General features: G+C 37.3%; 1 protein-coding gene across 11 annotated transcripts in view; it reads left to right on the top strand.

Annotated features, from left to right (window-relative positions):
- PROM1 (prominin 1) overlaps window positions 1-15,079 on the top strand; it is a 145,901-nt gene that overhangs the window by 115,093 nt on the left and 15,729 nt on the right. For all 11 annotated transcript variants that reach the window (XM_072620309.1, XM_072620308.1, XM_072620315.1 and 8 more), the window contains 6 exons: window positions 4,395-4,518; window positions 5,728-5,831; window positions 8,948-9,032; window positions 10,809-10,955; window positions 11,375-11,446; window positions 14,028-14,120. In XM_072620309.1, the coding sequence (XP_072476410.1) occupies window positions 4,395-4,518; window positions 5,728-5,831; window positions 8,948-9,032; window positions 10,809-10,955; window positions 11,375-11,446; window positions 14,028-14,120 (625 nt within the window). The remainder of the gene's footprint in view (window positions 1-4,394; window positions 4,519-5,727; window positions 5,832-8,947; window positions 9,033-10,808; window positions 10,956-11,374; window positions 11,447-14,027; window positions 14,121-15,079) is intronic.

Genomic DNA, 15,079 nt, shown 5'->3' with positions numbered 1-15,079 from the left:
TGCTTGTTTATATAGATGTCCACATGCACACTCAGATTATGTGAGATAATTTTCCCTAACCTTCCTTCCCTCCTGCTCCAATGTATTCCTCTTCCCCTCGTTTTCCATTCTTAAGATCATCAAGACATAACAGAAGTCCTCCTAAGCCTTGTCTAATTGGGACACCCCCTTAGAGCCCTGATGGTGGTAAAGTTTCAGAGGGGACAACTATATCATCTCCTCATTTGTTTAGTCCTTTGTAACTGTTCATTCATGTTTGCTTTTTTACATTCCTTTTCACCCCTTTTTCTGAACTTCACAGTTTCTATGCAGCTATGGTCTTTCCATCTGGAATACTTAAAAGTCCTCTATGTCTTCTCTTTCATTAAAGTTCAATTCTGCCTCCTTGTAGCATATTCCATTTTGCTGGGTAAGTTATTCTTTGCTGTAATCCAATATCCTTTGTCTTCTGGGATATTGTATTCCAGGTTGTTCACTTCTTCATAGTTGTGGCTGCTAAATCATGTGTGATCTTGACTGGGGATCCTCAGTGTATGAATTCTTCATTTCTGCCTGCCTATAGTATTTTTTTTCTCTTTGACCTGGAAACTCTGGATTTGGCTGGGAGTTTGCATTTTGGAATTTCTTTCACTAGGTAATCAGTAGAATCTTTGTATTTCTACTTTGTCCTGGGTTCTAAGAGCTCTGAGATTTCTTGAAATAGGACGTCAAAAGTCATTTTTGGTCATGGCATTCAGAGCGTACAATAATTCTTAATTTTTTTCTCCTAAAACTGTTTTCTAGGTCAGTTGTTTTTACTAAGAGAGATCTTAATAATTGCTTCCTTTTTTTGTCTTTTCACTTTGTTTTAATATTTCTTTTTTTTAATTAATTGGCTTTCAGTTTTAAACAATCACTTCCATAAGTCTTAAATTTTCACCCCCTCCCTCCCTAAGACAGCGTGCAATCTTATATGGTTCTACATATATATTCTTATTAAACAGATTTTCACATTAGTCGTGTTGCATAGAAGAATTAAAATGAATGGGAGAAACCATGAGAAAAAACAAAACAAAACACAATACAAGAGAAAATAGTCTGCTTCATTCTGCGTTCTGATTCCATAGTTCTTTCTTTGAATGTGGATGTCCTTTTGCTTCCAGAGTCCTTTGGGAATGTTTTAGATCCTTGCATTGCTGTGAAGGACTAATTCTACCAGAAACAGTCCTTGCACACTGTGGCTATGTATAATGTTCTCCTGGTTCTACTCATTTCACTGAGCATCAGTTCATGTTTTAATATTTCTTGATGCCTCATGGGATCATTGGTTTCTGTTCTTCCACTCTGATTTTCAGGGAGTTTGATGCCTGGATAAGGTTTTGAATCTATTGTGCCAACCTGTAAATTGCCTTTCCAGTTCTTTCTTTTACAGCCCATACTTTTCTAATTTTTTTCCTCATTCTCTCATTCCATTTATAAAGGCATTTTTTTAACTCTTTAAAAACTCTTGTTTTATCTGTTCCAGGAATTCCAGTTTAGTTTGTGTCCAAGCTCTTTTTCTCTAAGGCAATGCTTGCAGATGTTTTGGAGTCTTTCTCTTCTTTCGGGTTTGTGTCTTGAGTTTCTTTGACACCATAGTGGCTCTTTTTTTAGGATGGTTCTCAGGGACAGGCTAAGGACATACAAGCTTTCAGTTCTCCAAGAATGGCCTGACTGCTGCCCCCTGGTCTAGACTCAACCTCAACATCTAGGTGGACAGAGTCCTGCCCTGCTTATTCCTCTGCAGGCTAAGCTAGATGCTAGAAATTAAACTATAAACTGCATCTGAGGTGTGACCTATACTACTGTCACTGCTGCCTTCTTAACTTTTTCCTTTCTTTGTTCATGATTGAGAGTCTTCCCAACCAAGACTTCCACTCCCCTGTACAATGTCTCTTCAGTTCTCTCTGGATATATGACCCAGAACTTGGTTTTAGGTGACACCATGACCATTTCATACTGATCCACATCACAGTGTCTCAGTATGAGCTTAAAGATTCTCGTTATAAGTCTGGGACCTCCTTTTACCTGGTGTAGAGCTATTCTGTGGATATTAGAGAGTGCTGAGATGTGCTCCTTGACCCAATCCTGTCTCCGGTGTCTGAAGATCTACCTGTCTTATCTACTTATGCTAATCAGGGTTAGACAAAAGACTGAATCTTTTTCTGTTTTTTTCCCATCATGAATTGGTCTGGTGCATTTTGTAGATTTTAAGGAGTCTTTTGGACAGGGTTTCACTACATTACTCCTTCCCACTCTGCCTTCCTCGTTCCTTTCTAAATTTGACAGCTGAGTTGAGGATGGACTGGTGTAGGGAGAGATTTGATTTAGAGGGACCATCCAGCCTGCTGTTACAATAGTCTAGGTATGAGGCGCTGAGGATCTGTTCCAGGCTGGTGGCAATGTCTGAGGAAGGCAAGGGGGCAAATATGATAGATGTCACAAGGGTAGAAATAACAGGATGTAGCAGTTGATTGGATATGGACATTAAGGAAAAATGAGAGTAGCAGTAGAATCTTGCCTTATAAGCTGCCTCTGAACTGAACTACTATCGGAGTCTGGCTATGGGAGAAACTATTCTTTCTCTGCTGTCCTAAAGTAGAAATTGAGAGCAAGGACGTGTATTCATGCATTTATACCTAAGATGTTAAATTCCCAAGGAAAAAGGTTCACTTGTGTGCTATGTGATTCAAAATGAAAACTCTACCTAGAGAGCTATTGATTGTGAGTTTACTATTTAAAATACTACCATTTTTGTACTCTGATTTCCCTAACCCCCAAAGCAGCAATGAAATGAGATATTCCATTTTGGTGAGTGGCTTGAAGAGAGGAAATTAAGTTGCTGTGTATTCACTGTGAGTGTATCTTCCATAAGTTGTCTTGAACTCCCTCCTCTCGACCCCCTCTTCCCCCCCATCCCCCAGTGAAACTACAGTTTAGGATGAATCCTAAGTGTAATTCTTAGGCCAGAAAACCCTCCCACCCCCATGCCCAACTCACTTTCTTCTGCTTAAATGCAATATATTATTCTTACAATTTGTGTAATGTATTCTGTGACTGACAGAGAATAGGGAGATGCTGAATCCCAAAATAAATATGTATTTTTATTAAGATGTAATACATTCATTGCCCATCATGAGTTTTAACCCCAAGTTCTTTCAGAGTTGACTTCAGGTGATCCCAAGTGTTTGTTGGTCGTCTCCTGTCTTTGCTCTTGGTTCCCTCAGAACTACTGCTTTCCCTTGTTTCATAGACATAACACAACTCTTGTAGACATCTGGTAAACAGCCAGAGAATGGAAGGAGTGGGAAATATGGTAGACACAGTCAGGATAATCAGACTAATTAAAATGGTTAGGAGAATGTGTTATTTCATTTGGAAAATTGTTTAAATAATCTTGGAAGCCCAGAAGGAAGAAATGAATTTAGCTGTGATAACATTTAAGCTTCAGCTTCTGTCTTTTAGAAGGGGAGGGAGGAGGGAAATGGTGCTAGGACTTCCCATGAAATTCAGCTGGAGGGATAGGGAAAGAATAAAAGATGCCTTTAAAAAATAATCCACTGCAGCTATAAAGTTCCATGGTTAGTTGAGCCTGGGGAAAATGCCAAATTGTTGTTAATAATAAAGTCATTGATAGCGTATATGGACACAGAATTGGTTGGGGATGGGGAAAAGAAAATAGGGTATTTCCTTCTCTAATCCAGACCACATTTTGATGCTATGTGGGTAAAAGAGAGGGTGCCATTAAACTTGAAGGAGAAACAGTTCTCTATAAGCCTACCTTATCCTCACTGAATTGAAATGAACCTAATATAGCCATATAGCTTCTCAAGTTACGGATGGTTCCACCTTTATTTTCCTTTCTCCTCATCAATCAGTCCCTGGTTCCTTTTACTCTTCTGAATATTTCCAGAATCTTATCTTGGGATAGAAGAGACCGACCTTGACTCCCACCCTTTCTCCAGACAACTCCATTGCAACCGTTAGCCTCTAGGACTAGTTTTCTGTCTGTACCTTAATGAATATTATTGAATTATCTACAAATGAAGCTTTATAAAATATTTTGTTTCTTTTTAATCAGACCTTAATCAGTATCCTTTAGTTATCTGATGACACTTATTCATATCTGTAGTATTAGGCCTATAATACCCTATTTGATAGAATGGGCATAAATTCACCAGCCACGTTTTAGGACCATGCAGAGAACAAAGATAAGCTTCATGCAAAGATGCCTTCCTTAATAGTTTGGACTGACCTGTAATCTATAAAAATCTACGGGTTGTAAGACCATTGTTTCCATGTATTGTTTTCAAAGACAGTGACTTTGTGAGTCTTAATAGATTGGATGATCCTTTTTTTCTTTCTTCCATCTGCAGTGGAGTTGGATTCAGTTTCCTGTTTTCCTGGGCATTGATGCTCATAGTGGTTTCCACATTTGTTTTGGGTGGAAATGTAGAAAAATTGGTCTGTGAACCCTTTAAAGACAAGGCTATATTTCAGGTAAAGATGTGTTTAATAATGTTTTTGGTTTGGTTTTGTGTGTGTGTGTGTGTGTGTGTGTGTGTGTGTGTGTGTGCGCGCACGCTTGTCTATTTTGGTGTCATAATCCAAACTTTTAAATTCTATAGTTAGCGTCTGGCCTGAGAAGGAGGCGGGGTAGGAGGAGAGGAGTTGGGGGAGTTGAGCAAAGGGGGAGAGGAGGAAGTGATTAGCCAAATGAGTTGAGGGTCTTTGTATCAGTAAGAAAAGGAACCAATTAGTTCAAATTCTTGGCTGCAAATAACATAATCTGCATTTATTATTCAGATTAGTAGTTGCCCTTTAAAACAATGGACATTCTTTTTTTTTGTATTTGAATTGATTTAATAACCTGACCAGTTTGTTGAACGGTGCACACATCATGCACAATTTAAATTGTACTTTGCAAACTTCTGTAATAAAGAACAGATAAAACAATTTTTACAAGAAAATGTTCATTTTTAAAAGCAAAATATGCAAAATAAATCAGTTCCATTGAAGCAATGAACATTCTTTGTAGAGTCAGTCTAAAAATAAAATTATATTTAAAGTGTTTTGTGAAGCAGAGCTCCCATGCCAGAGATCTTCTGCTATCAGAGGAGGCAGTACTGGAATGGAGGATCCATTCTCATTTGATCTTACTCCTCTCCCTGCAGAATCAACTACTAAAGACCATTAAAGGAGCTGGTTGTAGTAAGGATATTTTAGTTATTCAGCTGTACCAATGGAAACTAGGTTCAGGCCACTATTTTGCTAAATTAAGTCCTTTTGGTTTTATAATTATAAACAAGTCAATTATTCTCCTATTTCCGGGTTTTACTCTACTGAACAAAAGGTGCTTGGTATTGTACTGCACATGCTACTCCATGGTAAAACCATGCGTTCAAAATCTATACCATAGGGGAAAGACAAGAGCATTGAATTTAAAGTTGGACTTGACTCCGAGCTTTGTTAGGTCTTACCGTAGGTAAGATGCTTGCTCCTTCTGAGCATCTTTTCCAGATCTAAATCCTGTCATCCATCTCCTACCTTTTAACTGGAAAGTCAAGATTAGAATGGAAATATTAAGATGTCTTCTAAATTCCTCATATATAAAAGCAAGTGAAGAGGAAGGGGAAATGTTGAGATTATTTTTCACAAGATTAATGTAATTACCTATTTAATAATAATAAGAGACCTTTTGGGTTCTAGGTTTTGGATACCCCTTATATCTTCAATGCACAATGGAAAAACTACCTTGCAGGTCTCCTGTTTAAAAATCCTGATGTTAATCTCACCTTTGAACAAGTTTACAGGTACAGAAATTTTACCGATGAAAGTTTTAGTATGACATTGTGATGGTGTTGTCTGGTTTTAATTTTTCAACATGAGAGCATTGCCTTCAAAAGTCTTCACTGGTAGTATCTTTATAATATCCCTCCATCTTCATGGTAATTTTAATGGCTTTTCTTCAATACCACCTGCAGCTCCATTCTTCTAGCCTTGAAAAGGAACTGAATTTGGCATCAAAAGATCTGGCTTCGAATCCTAGCTCTTCCATTTACTGACTATGTGACTGTGGGCAAGTCATTTCATTTCTCTTGGCTTCCTCATCTGTAAAATGTGAATAATACGCATTTGTTCTGAAGAAAGTACATTGTAGAATGTAGAGCCATTTAAAAATATGAGGAGTCATTCATTACCCAGAGAACAGTCTACAAGCATTCCTAAAGTTCTTTCCTGGGAACTACCTGATAGCTTAAAACCTACAATCTAGTCTCTCTTCTTACGTAATTAGTTTGTACATTGAAAGTCAATTACCTTTTTTCTCCCTCATCACAAGGCCTTGCAACACTCTTCTACAGCTTATCTTAATTGATGAAAACTGGAAAAGTTTTAGCATCATCTGCAAATAGACAATTCACTGAATGCTCCATCTTGTAGCTCATGTATGAAAATATTAAATAATATTTAATCTCAGAGGTATCCCACTGATTGCTTCACTCAGAGAAGTTCCTCTTTTATTTTTGTAAATGTAGCACTATCCACAGATTCTAACAAGGAAAGAAATCAAATATGTAACCTTTAGATATGGATAGGTACTATACTTGTGATTTCATTGATGAAGGAACATATAAATGAGGAAATCTCTACCAAAGCAGGTTGGCACTTCTCTGAAAATTACAGTGATAGAGGATTGCTTAGGATGCTGAGAGATCAAGTGATTTGCCCCAGGTCACACAGTCAATTTGTGGCAGAATCCAGGTCTCCTGGAATCTGAGCGCCGCTTTCTATCCATTAATTCTGCTGCTTCTTTGAATAAAATTAAAATTCAGACTACTAGGATACTCTCATTGTAGAAACTCTCTCAAGTGATACAATTCTGCAGCTCATAGTGACTAGCGTATTGTAAGTGCTACATAAATGGTGGCGGTGGTGGTGGTGATGGTGATGGTGATGGTGGTGGTGGTGGTGGTGGTGGTGGTGGTGGTGGTGATGGTGATGGTGGTGGTGGTGGTGGTGGTGGTGGTGATGGTGGTGGTAGTGGTGGTCATGGTGGTGGTCATGGTGATGGTGTTGATGGTGATGCTGTTGATGGTGATGGTGGTGGTGGTCGTGGTGATGGTGGTGATGGTGATGGTGATGAAAGTTTTAGAGAGTTGCTTGGGGAACACAGAGAGGTTACATGACTTGTTCACAATTACCTTACTGACCCTAAGGCTGACCCTCTATGCAATATACCACATAACTCCCTAATAGCAAACTTATTATCTAATATTCATTTTAACACAATAAGAGTAATACGTTTGCATCCAGTCACCATTAGACTCAGCTCCCTGATTTAATTCCATTATAATTGTAATGATATAATATTATTACTTGATACCATGTACTTTTTACCCTCTAAAGTGCTTTCTCATGTGTAAACAGCCCCCAAATTATGAAGAGGTAGTGTTGCAAAAGTTAATTTGATTGAAACTTGGTACTTATTTTTCCACAGAAATAATGTTATCAATTGTAGTTAAGGTCCTTGGCTATCCCACACAAACTCATTTAACTCATAATTTACTTCAGTCCAGTAGATGTTTATTGTAAGTCTACTATACATCAGGATTCTGTGTCAAAACTTATTAAAAATTCCAATTCAAGGTGCCTGGAACATATTCAATGTCCTGATAAGACATCTGTACAGGGAGTGGGAACTCTCCCAGTCCACCAGTATTTTTGTGGCATCATGACTGGGACTTCCAGAAGAAGATACAAGGGCCTTAGCTATGGATTGGTGGCTATGGGCAGGGGAAGGATGAGGGTATCACAATAGGAGAGAAGAATGTAGTTTCAGTGGGTGAGTACAATTAAATCAAATCTTTGGCCAGCATCATTCCTCTTTACAGATAAGCAAACTGTGCTTAGAGAATTTAGCCCAAGGTCACATAGCTGAGCGTTGTCCTTGATTTGGAAATCTGATACTGACCTTATGACTGTCCTCTGGATATAATCAATACCTATAATTTAATTTTACCTATAGTTGGCCCAAATAAAACACAAAAGGAGGTGCAGAGGTGGGATGGAGGAAAATCTAGTTGTAAGGGAAGGTGGAGACGTGTCATTGGCAGCTGCCTAAGGTTTCAGTGGTTCTGTCACCTCATTGATGTAGATTTTCTTTCCATCCATACATATTTCAATTCATCTACACCTTCTTATCCTTTGATTTTTTTTTTGTCTATATTCTTCCATGGATCCTCCCCTGATTATTCAGTGTGCTGGAGACCTTTAGCAGATTGAATATGGCACTTGGACTTGGGAGAATCCTTGAGTTCAGTTCTTTCCTGTAATACTTACAAGTGTTGTCACTCTGGTCAATTCTCACTCTCTTTTAGCTTCAGCTTTCTCATCTGTAAAATGGGGATAATAATAGCACCATCCTCATAGGGTTATTGTGTGGGGCAAGCGAAATATTGTATGCAAGTGTTTTGCAAACCTCAGCATGCTCCTTTCTTACCCTTCACTTTGGGTATAAAGCTAGCCTACTACCATTTCCAATCATACATTTCTTTGTTGCTTTACATATTGTCTCTGATTGCATTCACATTCCCTATAGAGTTATGGGGGTTTGCTTTCTAGGAGATTTTTTTTTTGTGATTACTTAATGCTTATATAAAAGATGAGAAAAAAATCTAGGAGGCGATATTTACTGAATGCATGAGCAATTCCAGAGATTAAAAAGGTATCCGTGAGCCTTGGAAATAACTCATTATACTCTTGGTTCCTCTGATATATCTTTAGTATTAGAACCTCTCCTCCCTTCTCAGATTAAAAAGAACAAACAAACCAGAAATTTCAGATAATTTTCCTGTTAATCATCAGCAAAGAACATAGATAGCACCAGCTCAGCCTTTCTGACTATGACTGATGTGTTTATTTCCCATAGTGACTGCAAGAAAAATAAAGGCATTTATACCTCTCTGCAGCTTGATAAATTCTACAATATCAGCAAATTTCTGTCCATTAGTCAGGTAAGTCAATAGAACTCGGTGTATAATGGACACATTATTCCATGTAACGAAGTTATCTCTCATGCTGCAGAACTTGCCTTATGGGTTTACCGATAGTAAATGGTCTTAATGTGGTTGGCTACAGTCAGAGCTTCCAGGGGAAGGCTGTATGTTCCTCCACAGTGGAGTCTTTTGGCACATGATACCCCCTTCCCCAGATTTGTGAGACTGGTCATTGAGAGATTGCAATGGATTGTTTGTTCTTTTGGAAGTGACATTCTCAACAAAGGCCCAGAATTCTTCTCCTGAACTTGGAGTCAGGAATACCTGGTCCAGCTAACCATCTCATGGTCTATATGATCTTGGATAGAACATTTAATATATCTAAACCTCAGTTTCATAATCTATAAAATAGGGGTAATCACGTCTGTAGTGCTTACATCATCAGCTTCTTGTGAGGCTCAAATAAAGGAAGCATATTGCTTTGCAAACTTTAAAGCACTATCAAAGCCTCGATCTCTTCAGTGACGTGGGGTTGGGTCCTTTGATTGCCTTTTTTCTTGAAAGGCAGCATGATATAGTAGGAAAATTCTGAGAATGGGATTAGAAGACCCAGATTTAAATCCTATTTCTACAATTTATCCATTGTGAGACCCTAGCAGATCCCTTCAACTCTTTGGGCCTCAGTTTCCCTATCTATAAAATGAGGAAGATAATTCCTATAGTACCTGCCTTGCAGTTTGGTATAAATTAATAGATGAAAACTTCTTTGTAGATTTCAAAGATCTATTTAGTTGTCAATAATTAGCATCATTACTAAAAGCCCCCCATGATGACTTTACCAGTGATTCAAATTGCTTATGTCAGCCCAAATTCATTCAAATCATTCTTTATTATTTGCCTGCCCCACCCTACCTCCAGACCTTTGCTCATGTCTTCCAGTCATCTAAATCTTACCTGTTCTTCAAGGCGTGACTCAAGATGTATCTCCACTAGGAGACAGCATAGTAGAATGGAAAGAGCCCTCAATTTAGAGTCCTTGATCTGGCTCTTCTGTTGATTGACCTTGGGCAATCCCTTAACCTTCCTAACCTCTCTTAAAGTTTCCTTATTTTGAAATAACATCCCTGTCCTCTGAAATCTTAGGATATTTATGTTTTTAAAACTATTTCTCTTAATATGTTGTTATACAGTGTCCCCCAAATCTTAGTGTGGTTTGAATCATTAATAGTTAATGTGCAGAAGCTTGTGATGGAGTGGGTGGAGTTATTGGGGGGCCTTGGAAAAAGCTCATTACTCGACCTTCTGACCTTAAAGGTTTTATGGCTTAATAATTAGCTTAAAAACCTTTGGGGACATTGTATTCAACACTGTCTTATCTTCCTGCTGTTTTCCCTTTCCGGGTCCCAAACATTTATATCTCCATTTACAGATGAGGAAACTGAGGCTGAGGGAGGTTAAGTACTGTCCAAGGTCTCACATACCGTAATCAGCATGACCGAGATGTGAACCCTGGTCATCCGACTCCAAATCTAGCACTCTAACCACTGTACCGTACTGCCTTTTGTTTTTGTGTTTGTTTCCCCAGTTCTTATTTTGAAGCCTTCCACACAGGAGATCTTTTAAATAAATGTTTGTTGAAATCAATTTAATGATACTATTTTCTTTTCACTTAAAGAATTCAGTATAAAATCTTTGCAAATTTGTAAAAATTGTAAAATTAAAAATTGTAAAAATTCTCTGCAAAATAAATTCATTTCTACTTTCCATGTTTTTTTTTTTAATTTTTTAATACAGTATACCCAAGATCTAACAGTTCAATTTGAAAGTATTAAAATAAACCTTAGCAGCATAGTTTTGCTGGATGAAGTAGGAAAAGAGAACCTCTTGAATTTCAGTTTCTCAGGAATAGATGGAATTGATTTTGCAGCTTATTTGGCTGAGGTAAGATTTCTATGTTCTTGAATATATTATTTAGAGGAAATTCAATCTTTGAAAAATATTTATACCTCTTACAAATGATATGGATTCTGTCACCTGTAATAACAGTAGCTGAGTCCAGGGCTTGGGTTCTAGAGATCCAGCTCTGAATTCTAGTTCTGAGGTTTGCCAATTCAGTGACTATAAAGAAGTTACTTAACTTCTCTGGAATTTGTTTCCTGTTTGTAAAATGGGGATAACATATACAGTAGAGTGTAAGTTCCTTGATGACCAAGGTCAAAACTGTTTATTTTTTGTGTTTGTTTTGTATCATCAGTGCAAGCAAATAGTAAGTACTTAACAAATCCTTTTTTATTCACTCGATTTGTTGAATTAAATACCCGTACTACCTATCACTGGAAACTCTTGACATTCTTTTTCAGGTCAATAAGAGTATAACAAAAGTGGATCTGTTATCATTTGCCAATGATTTAGAAGCAAGAGCAGAGCAGTTGGTAAGTTGAAATTATTTATTTGAATGATGTGTTGTTGACAAATGTTAGGAGACAATGTATGTAGTTTGCTTGGCAGACGTTAAAGTGCTACGTAAATGTGAATGATTTTTGTTATACCCATTAGATCTGTAAAAACCCTTGGGCACTGGTAGCAAGGGCTCCCACCACTCCTACTAAGGGTTCTTGGCTTGAAAATCACATGGATCTGGTCCAGCCATGGAAGAACTTGACTTGTAAAAGGGGAAAGTCAGGCTTTTCTTGAACTCTCTGCCTTATTGTACCCTTCCTCCAGAGCAGAACTTTGGGGAAATTTTTTAAATGAAGATTAGGAATGACTCGAGTCTAGGGTTTCGCTACAAGGTATTAATATGGTACATTCTAGAAGGAAACTCACTATACAAAGTAGATTGAATTTAGGACAGATCTATGTTTCCTCCTGTACATTCCCCCTTTCATTACCCCCCAGAAATGCTTAAAACAAAAAAGACTCATAAGTACCCATTGACATAGACTGTCTTCAACATTCACAACTTCAAGCATTCGTGTGATTTTTTTTTTTCATTAGTAACCCCATTTTCACTTTGGCATTGGCAACCACACACATTTGCAGCTATGTGTGGTAGAGAAAAAAATGAGATGCCTGATGTATGCAAGTTTGTGGACTGTCTGGTATCTTCCTAGTCACTTCACTGGTCTTGTTCCCCTTGTGATTATAGCACTCCATGTGCATTCTTTGCACATTTTCATTGTTTGCCTTTAAAATTTGTTTTGTGTTGCAATTATGCCCCCAAAATGTAGTGCAAGTTCTTTGGGTCCTAAGCCCAAGTGTTCAAAGTCAGTGACATAACTTAAGGAGAAATCAAGTGTTAGATAAACTTAATGCCAGAATGTTTGCAGTGCAGAATTTTGTTATAAAGAATTGTACACAGATAAGTATATTTTCAGCAATTTCTAGCAAAAGTTTAGTTTTTGGTGGTCATGGGAACCTAACCCCCTTTTTTCTGGAGGTTCAGTTTATTAACATTCATGTTTTTGACATTTTCTAGGAATGTTACTCTTGCAAAAGTTAAGGATTAACTGTATTTAAATTATGATAAAATAAATAAAAAGCCAAATAAGTAATTTGCTGTAGGACTTTGAGGATTTCGAAGCACTTTACACATGTTATTTCTTTATCCTCCAACAGCCCTGAGAATTAGATATTATTACCGCCTCCATTTTACAGATTATGAAATTGAATCAACCATTCGTTAAGTGACTGACTTATCCAGCATCACAGAATTAGCAAGTTTCTCAGACTCTATAGTAACTCAGTTATTTCTTTCAGTCTTATCTTTCCATTGCCCTTTATTACACATAATTTTCATTGCAGTGTGATCTGAAAAGGATGCATTTAATATGTTTGCCTTTCTGCATTGGATTATGAGGTTTTTATGCCCTAGTAGATGGTCAGTTTTTGGGTAGGTGCCATGTACTGCTGAGAAAAAGGTATATTGCTTTCTGTCCCCATTCAACTTCCTCAATATCTAACTTTTCTAAAATTCTATTCACCTCTTTAACTTCTTTCTTGTTTATTTTGTGGTTAGATATATCTAGTTCTGAGAGGGGGAGGTTGAGGTCCCCCACTAGTATAGTTTTGCTATCTATTTGTATGGCCATTGTTATTCCATTCTAAGCAATATTACCAACAAATTCCTATATATAAAAATAGTACCCATTCTCATAACCCACATTTTTAACCATAAGTTTCATAAGGCTTCCTGGTTCTTTTTTTTTTAATTATTTACTATCTCCTTCATTATTTTTGATTCTACAAAGCAGGAAATAGGAGTTGTTATTTTAATTGTGTCTACACTGTTGGGGAAAGGCAGTATGGTATAGCTAAAGAGGCCAGCTTTCTACTTCCTGATCCTATGGCTCTGGGGAAAGGCATTTGGTCTATGTCCCTGAACCTTAATTCTCTCATTTGTATAAGTGAAATTAATAATACTTGTCCTCCCTATAACCCAGAGTTGTAGTTGAGCTTTCGAAAACCTTAAAACTCCAGATAAAATTGAGTGATTATTATAACCACATCCTAAGTCGTGCTATGTATATTTCAGCCAAGCTAAAATAACAAACACGCTTGTCTTCAGACAAGTCAGGCAAAGGGACTTTGATTTAATCCTTCCCAAAGCATTGAAGTACTTATCATAAGTTCTCATGGCTGAGGGCGTGGGAGAATGTGCAAGGGCCTAAGAATTTAAAACTTTACTCTGTATTGTGTAGCATACAGTGACTTTCAATGGAGAGGGAATAGCAGAGAAATTCATCAAACACCCTCAAGCTTGGGTTTTGTATACTGGGCTGCTGTTTTTCCTTTCCTTTACCCATTCTCTTGATTTTTCATAAAAGCAAATGAATTAGAAAAGCTTACAAATTAGTCTCCAAAGATGTCCATCTATGCCCCCAGCTGCTCCCTTTAAAAGCAGAGATGCATGTCTGTACTATGCTCCTGGATTAGTTCATATTACTAATGTTATTTTTCCTAGGGAAGCCTAAAGTGCTTCCTGATCTTATGTTATTTTTACTGTATTTCTAGCCCAAAGGAGCTTTGGAAAATGCCCTGAAAGGGCATGCAAGCAACATTCGAATGATCCATCGTCAGCATGTGATCCCTATGGAGCAGGAAATGGTAAATATGAGTAAATAAATAAGTAACCCAGACATAACTCACTGTCACTTTTTTTCCTACCAAAAATTCATTCATAAAATCTTCCTTAGTTTAGAGGAATGAATGGCATGTTTCCATTTCACATACCTTAAGCTAGGTTTCAGTGTTATGTCTATTAAGAAAAATTTGATTGTTGTACTCCGGTGTCTGCAAAATTGTAAAACAATTTCAAACAAAATGGCTAACGCTTTAGCAATCTTTCTTGCTGGCTTTTACTTTCATTTTTTTAGCTGGAGTGTTTGAGTTCATCTTCATGTGAGTGGGATACAGCCTTTAAAAATGCCACTGATATAAAAATGCCTTTTAGGACATCTCTATGCTTATATTTCTTTTCAAATTGGCTCTTACTTATTTTCCAATTCTTTCTCTCCTAACTGACTGTCAAGAAATATGTTAAAGCCAGGGTAAGTGCCTTATTTTGATACAATAGATACCCTTGTGTGTCACTGTTCTCTTTCTGCTTTCTTCTGTTCTGTTTTTGATTCTTCCCTTGTCCTAATCTCTGTTTTCCCTCTTCTTCCCTCTTAATAAAATTGAATGTAAGTATGTTGTTTGTGTGTTATGATGTTCTTAGGGTTAACTGAATCTTTCACAAATAGTCATGATCATTTTGATCATCAAACATTTATCAAGTACTTATTATGTGCTAAGCCCTAAGGATACAAAGAAATATAAAAACAACCCCTGCCTACAAGGAGTTCACATTCTATTAGAGGAGAAAACCTGCGAACAAAACTATGCACTAGTACCAGCGTATTATATCTATCTATCTATCTAGGTATATATATAGATATAGATATATATCTATATATATATACATATATATATGAGAGAAACAGACAGACAGACTGACAGGGTAGCAGTCTCAAGAGGGAAGATACTTGTCAAACATGGGGGAGGACAGTGAAAAGACCCCTTGC

The sequence above is a fragment of the Notamacropus eugenii genome, chromosome 6 (assembly GCF_028372415.1).
Source record: "Notamacropus eugenii isolate mMacEug1 chromosome 6, mMacEug1.pri_v2, whole genome shotgun sequence".
NCBI classification, from domain to species: domain Eukaryota; kingdom Metazoa; phylum Chordata; class Mammalia; order Diprotodontia; family Macropodidae; genus Notamacropus; species Notamacropus eugenii.
Note: the sequence above shows the minus strand (reverse complement) of the source record. Positions and strands in the feature narration are given on the sequence as shown.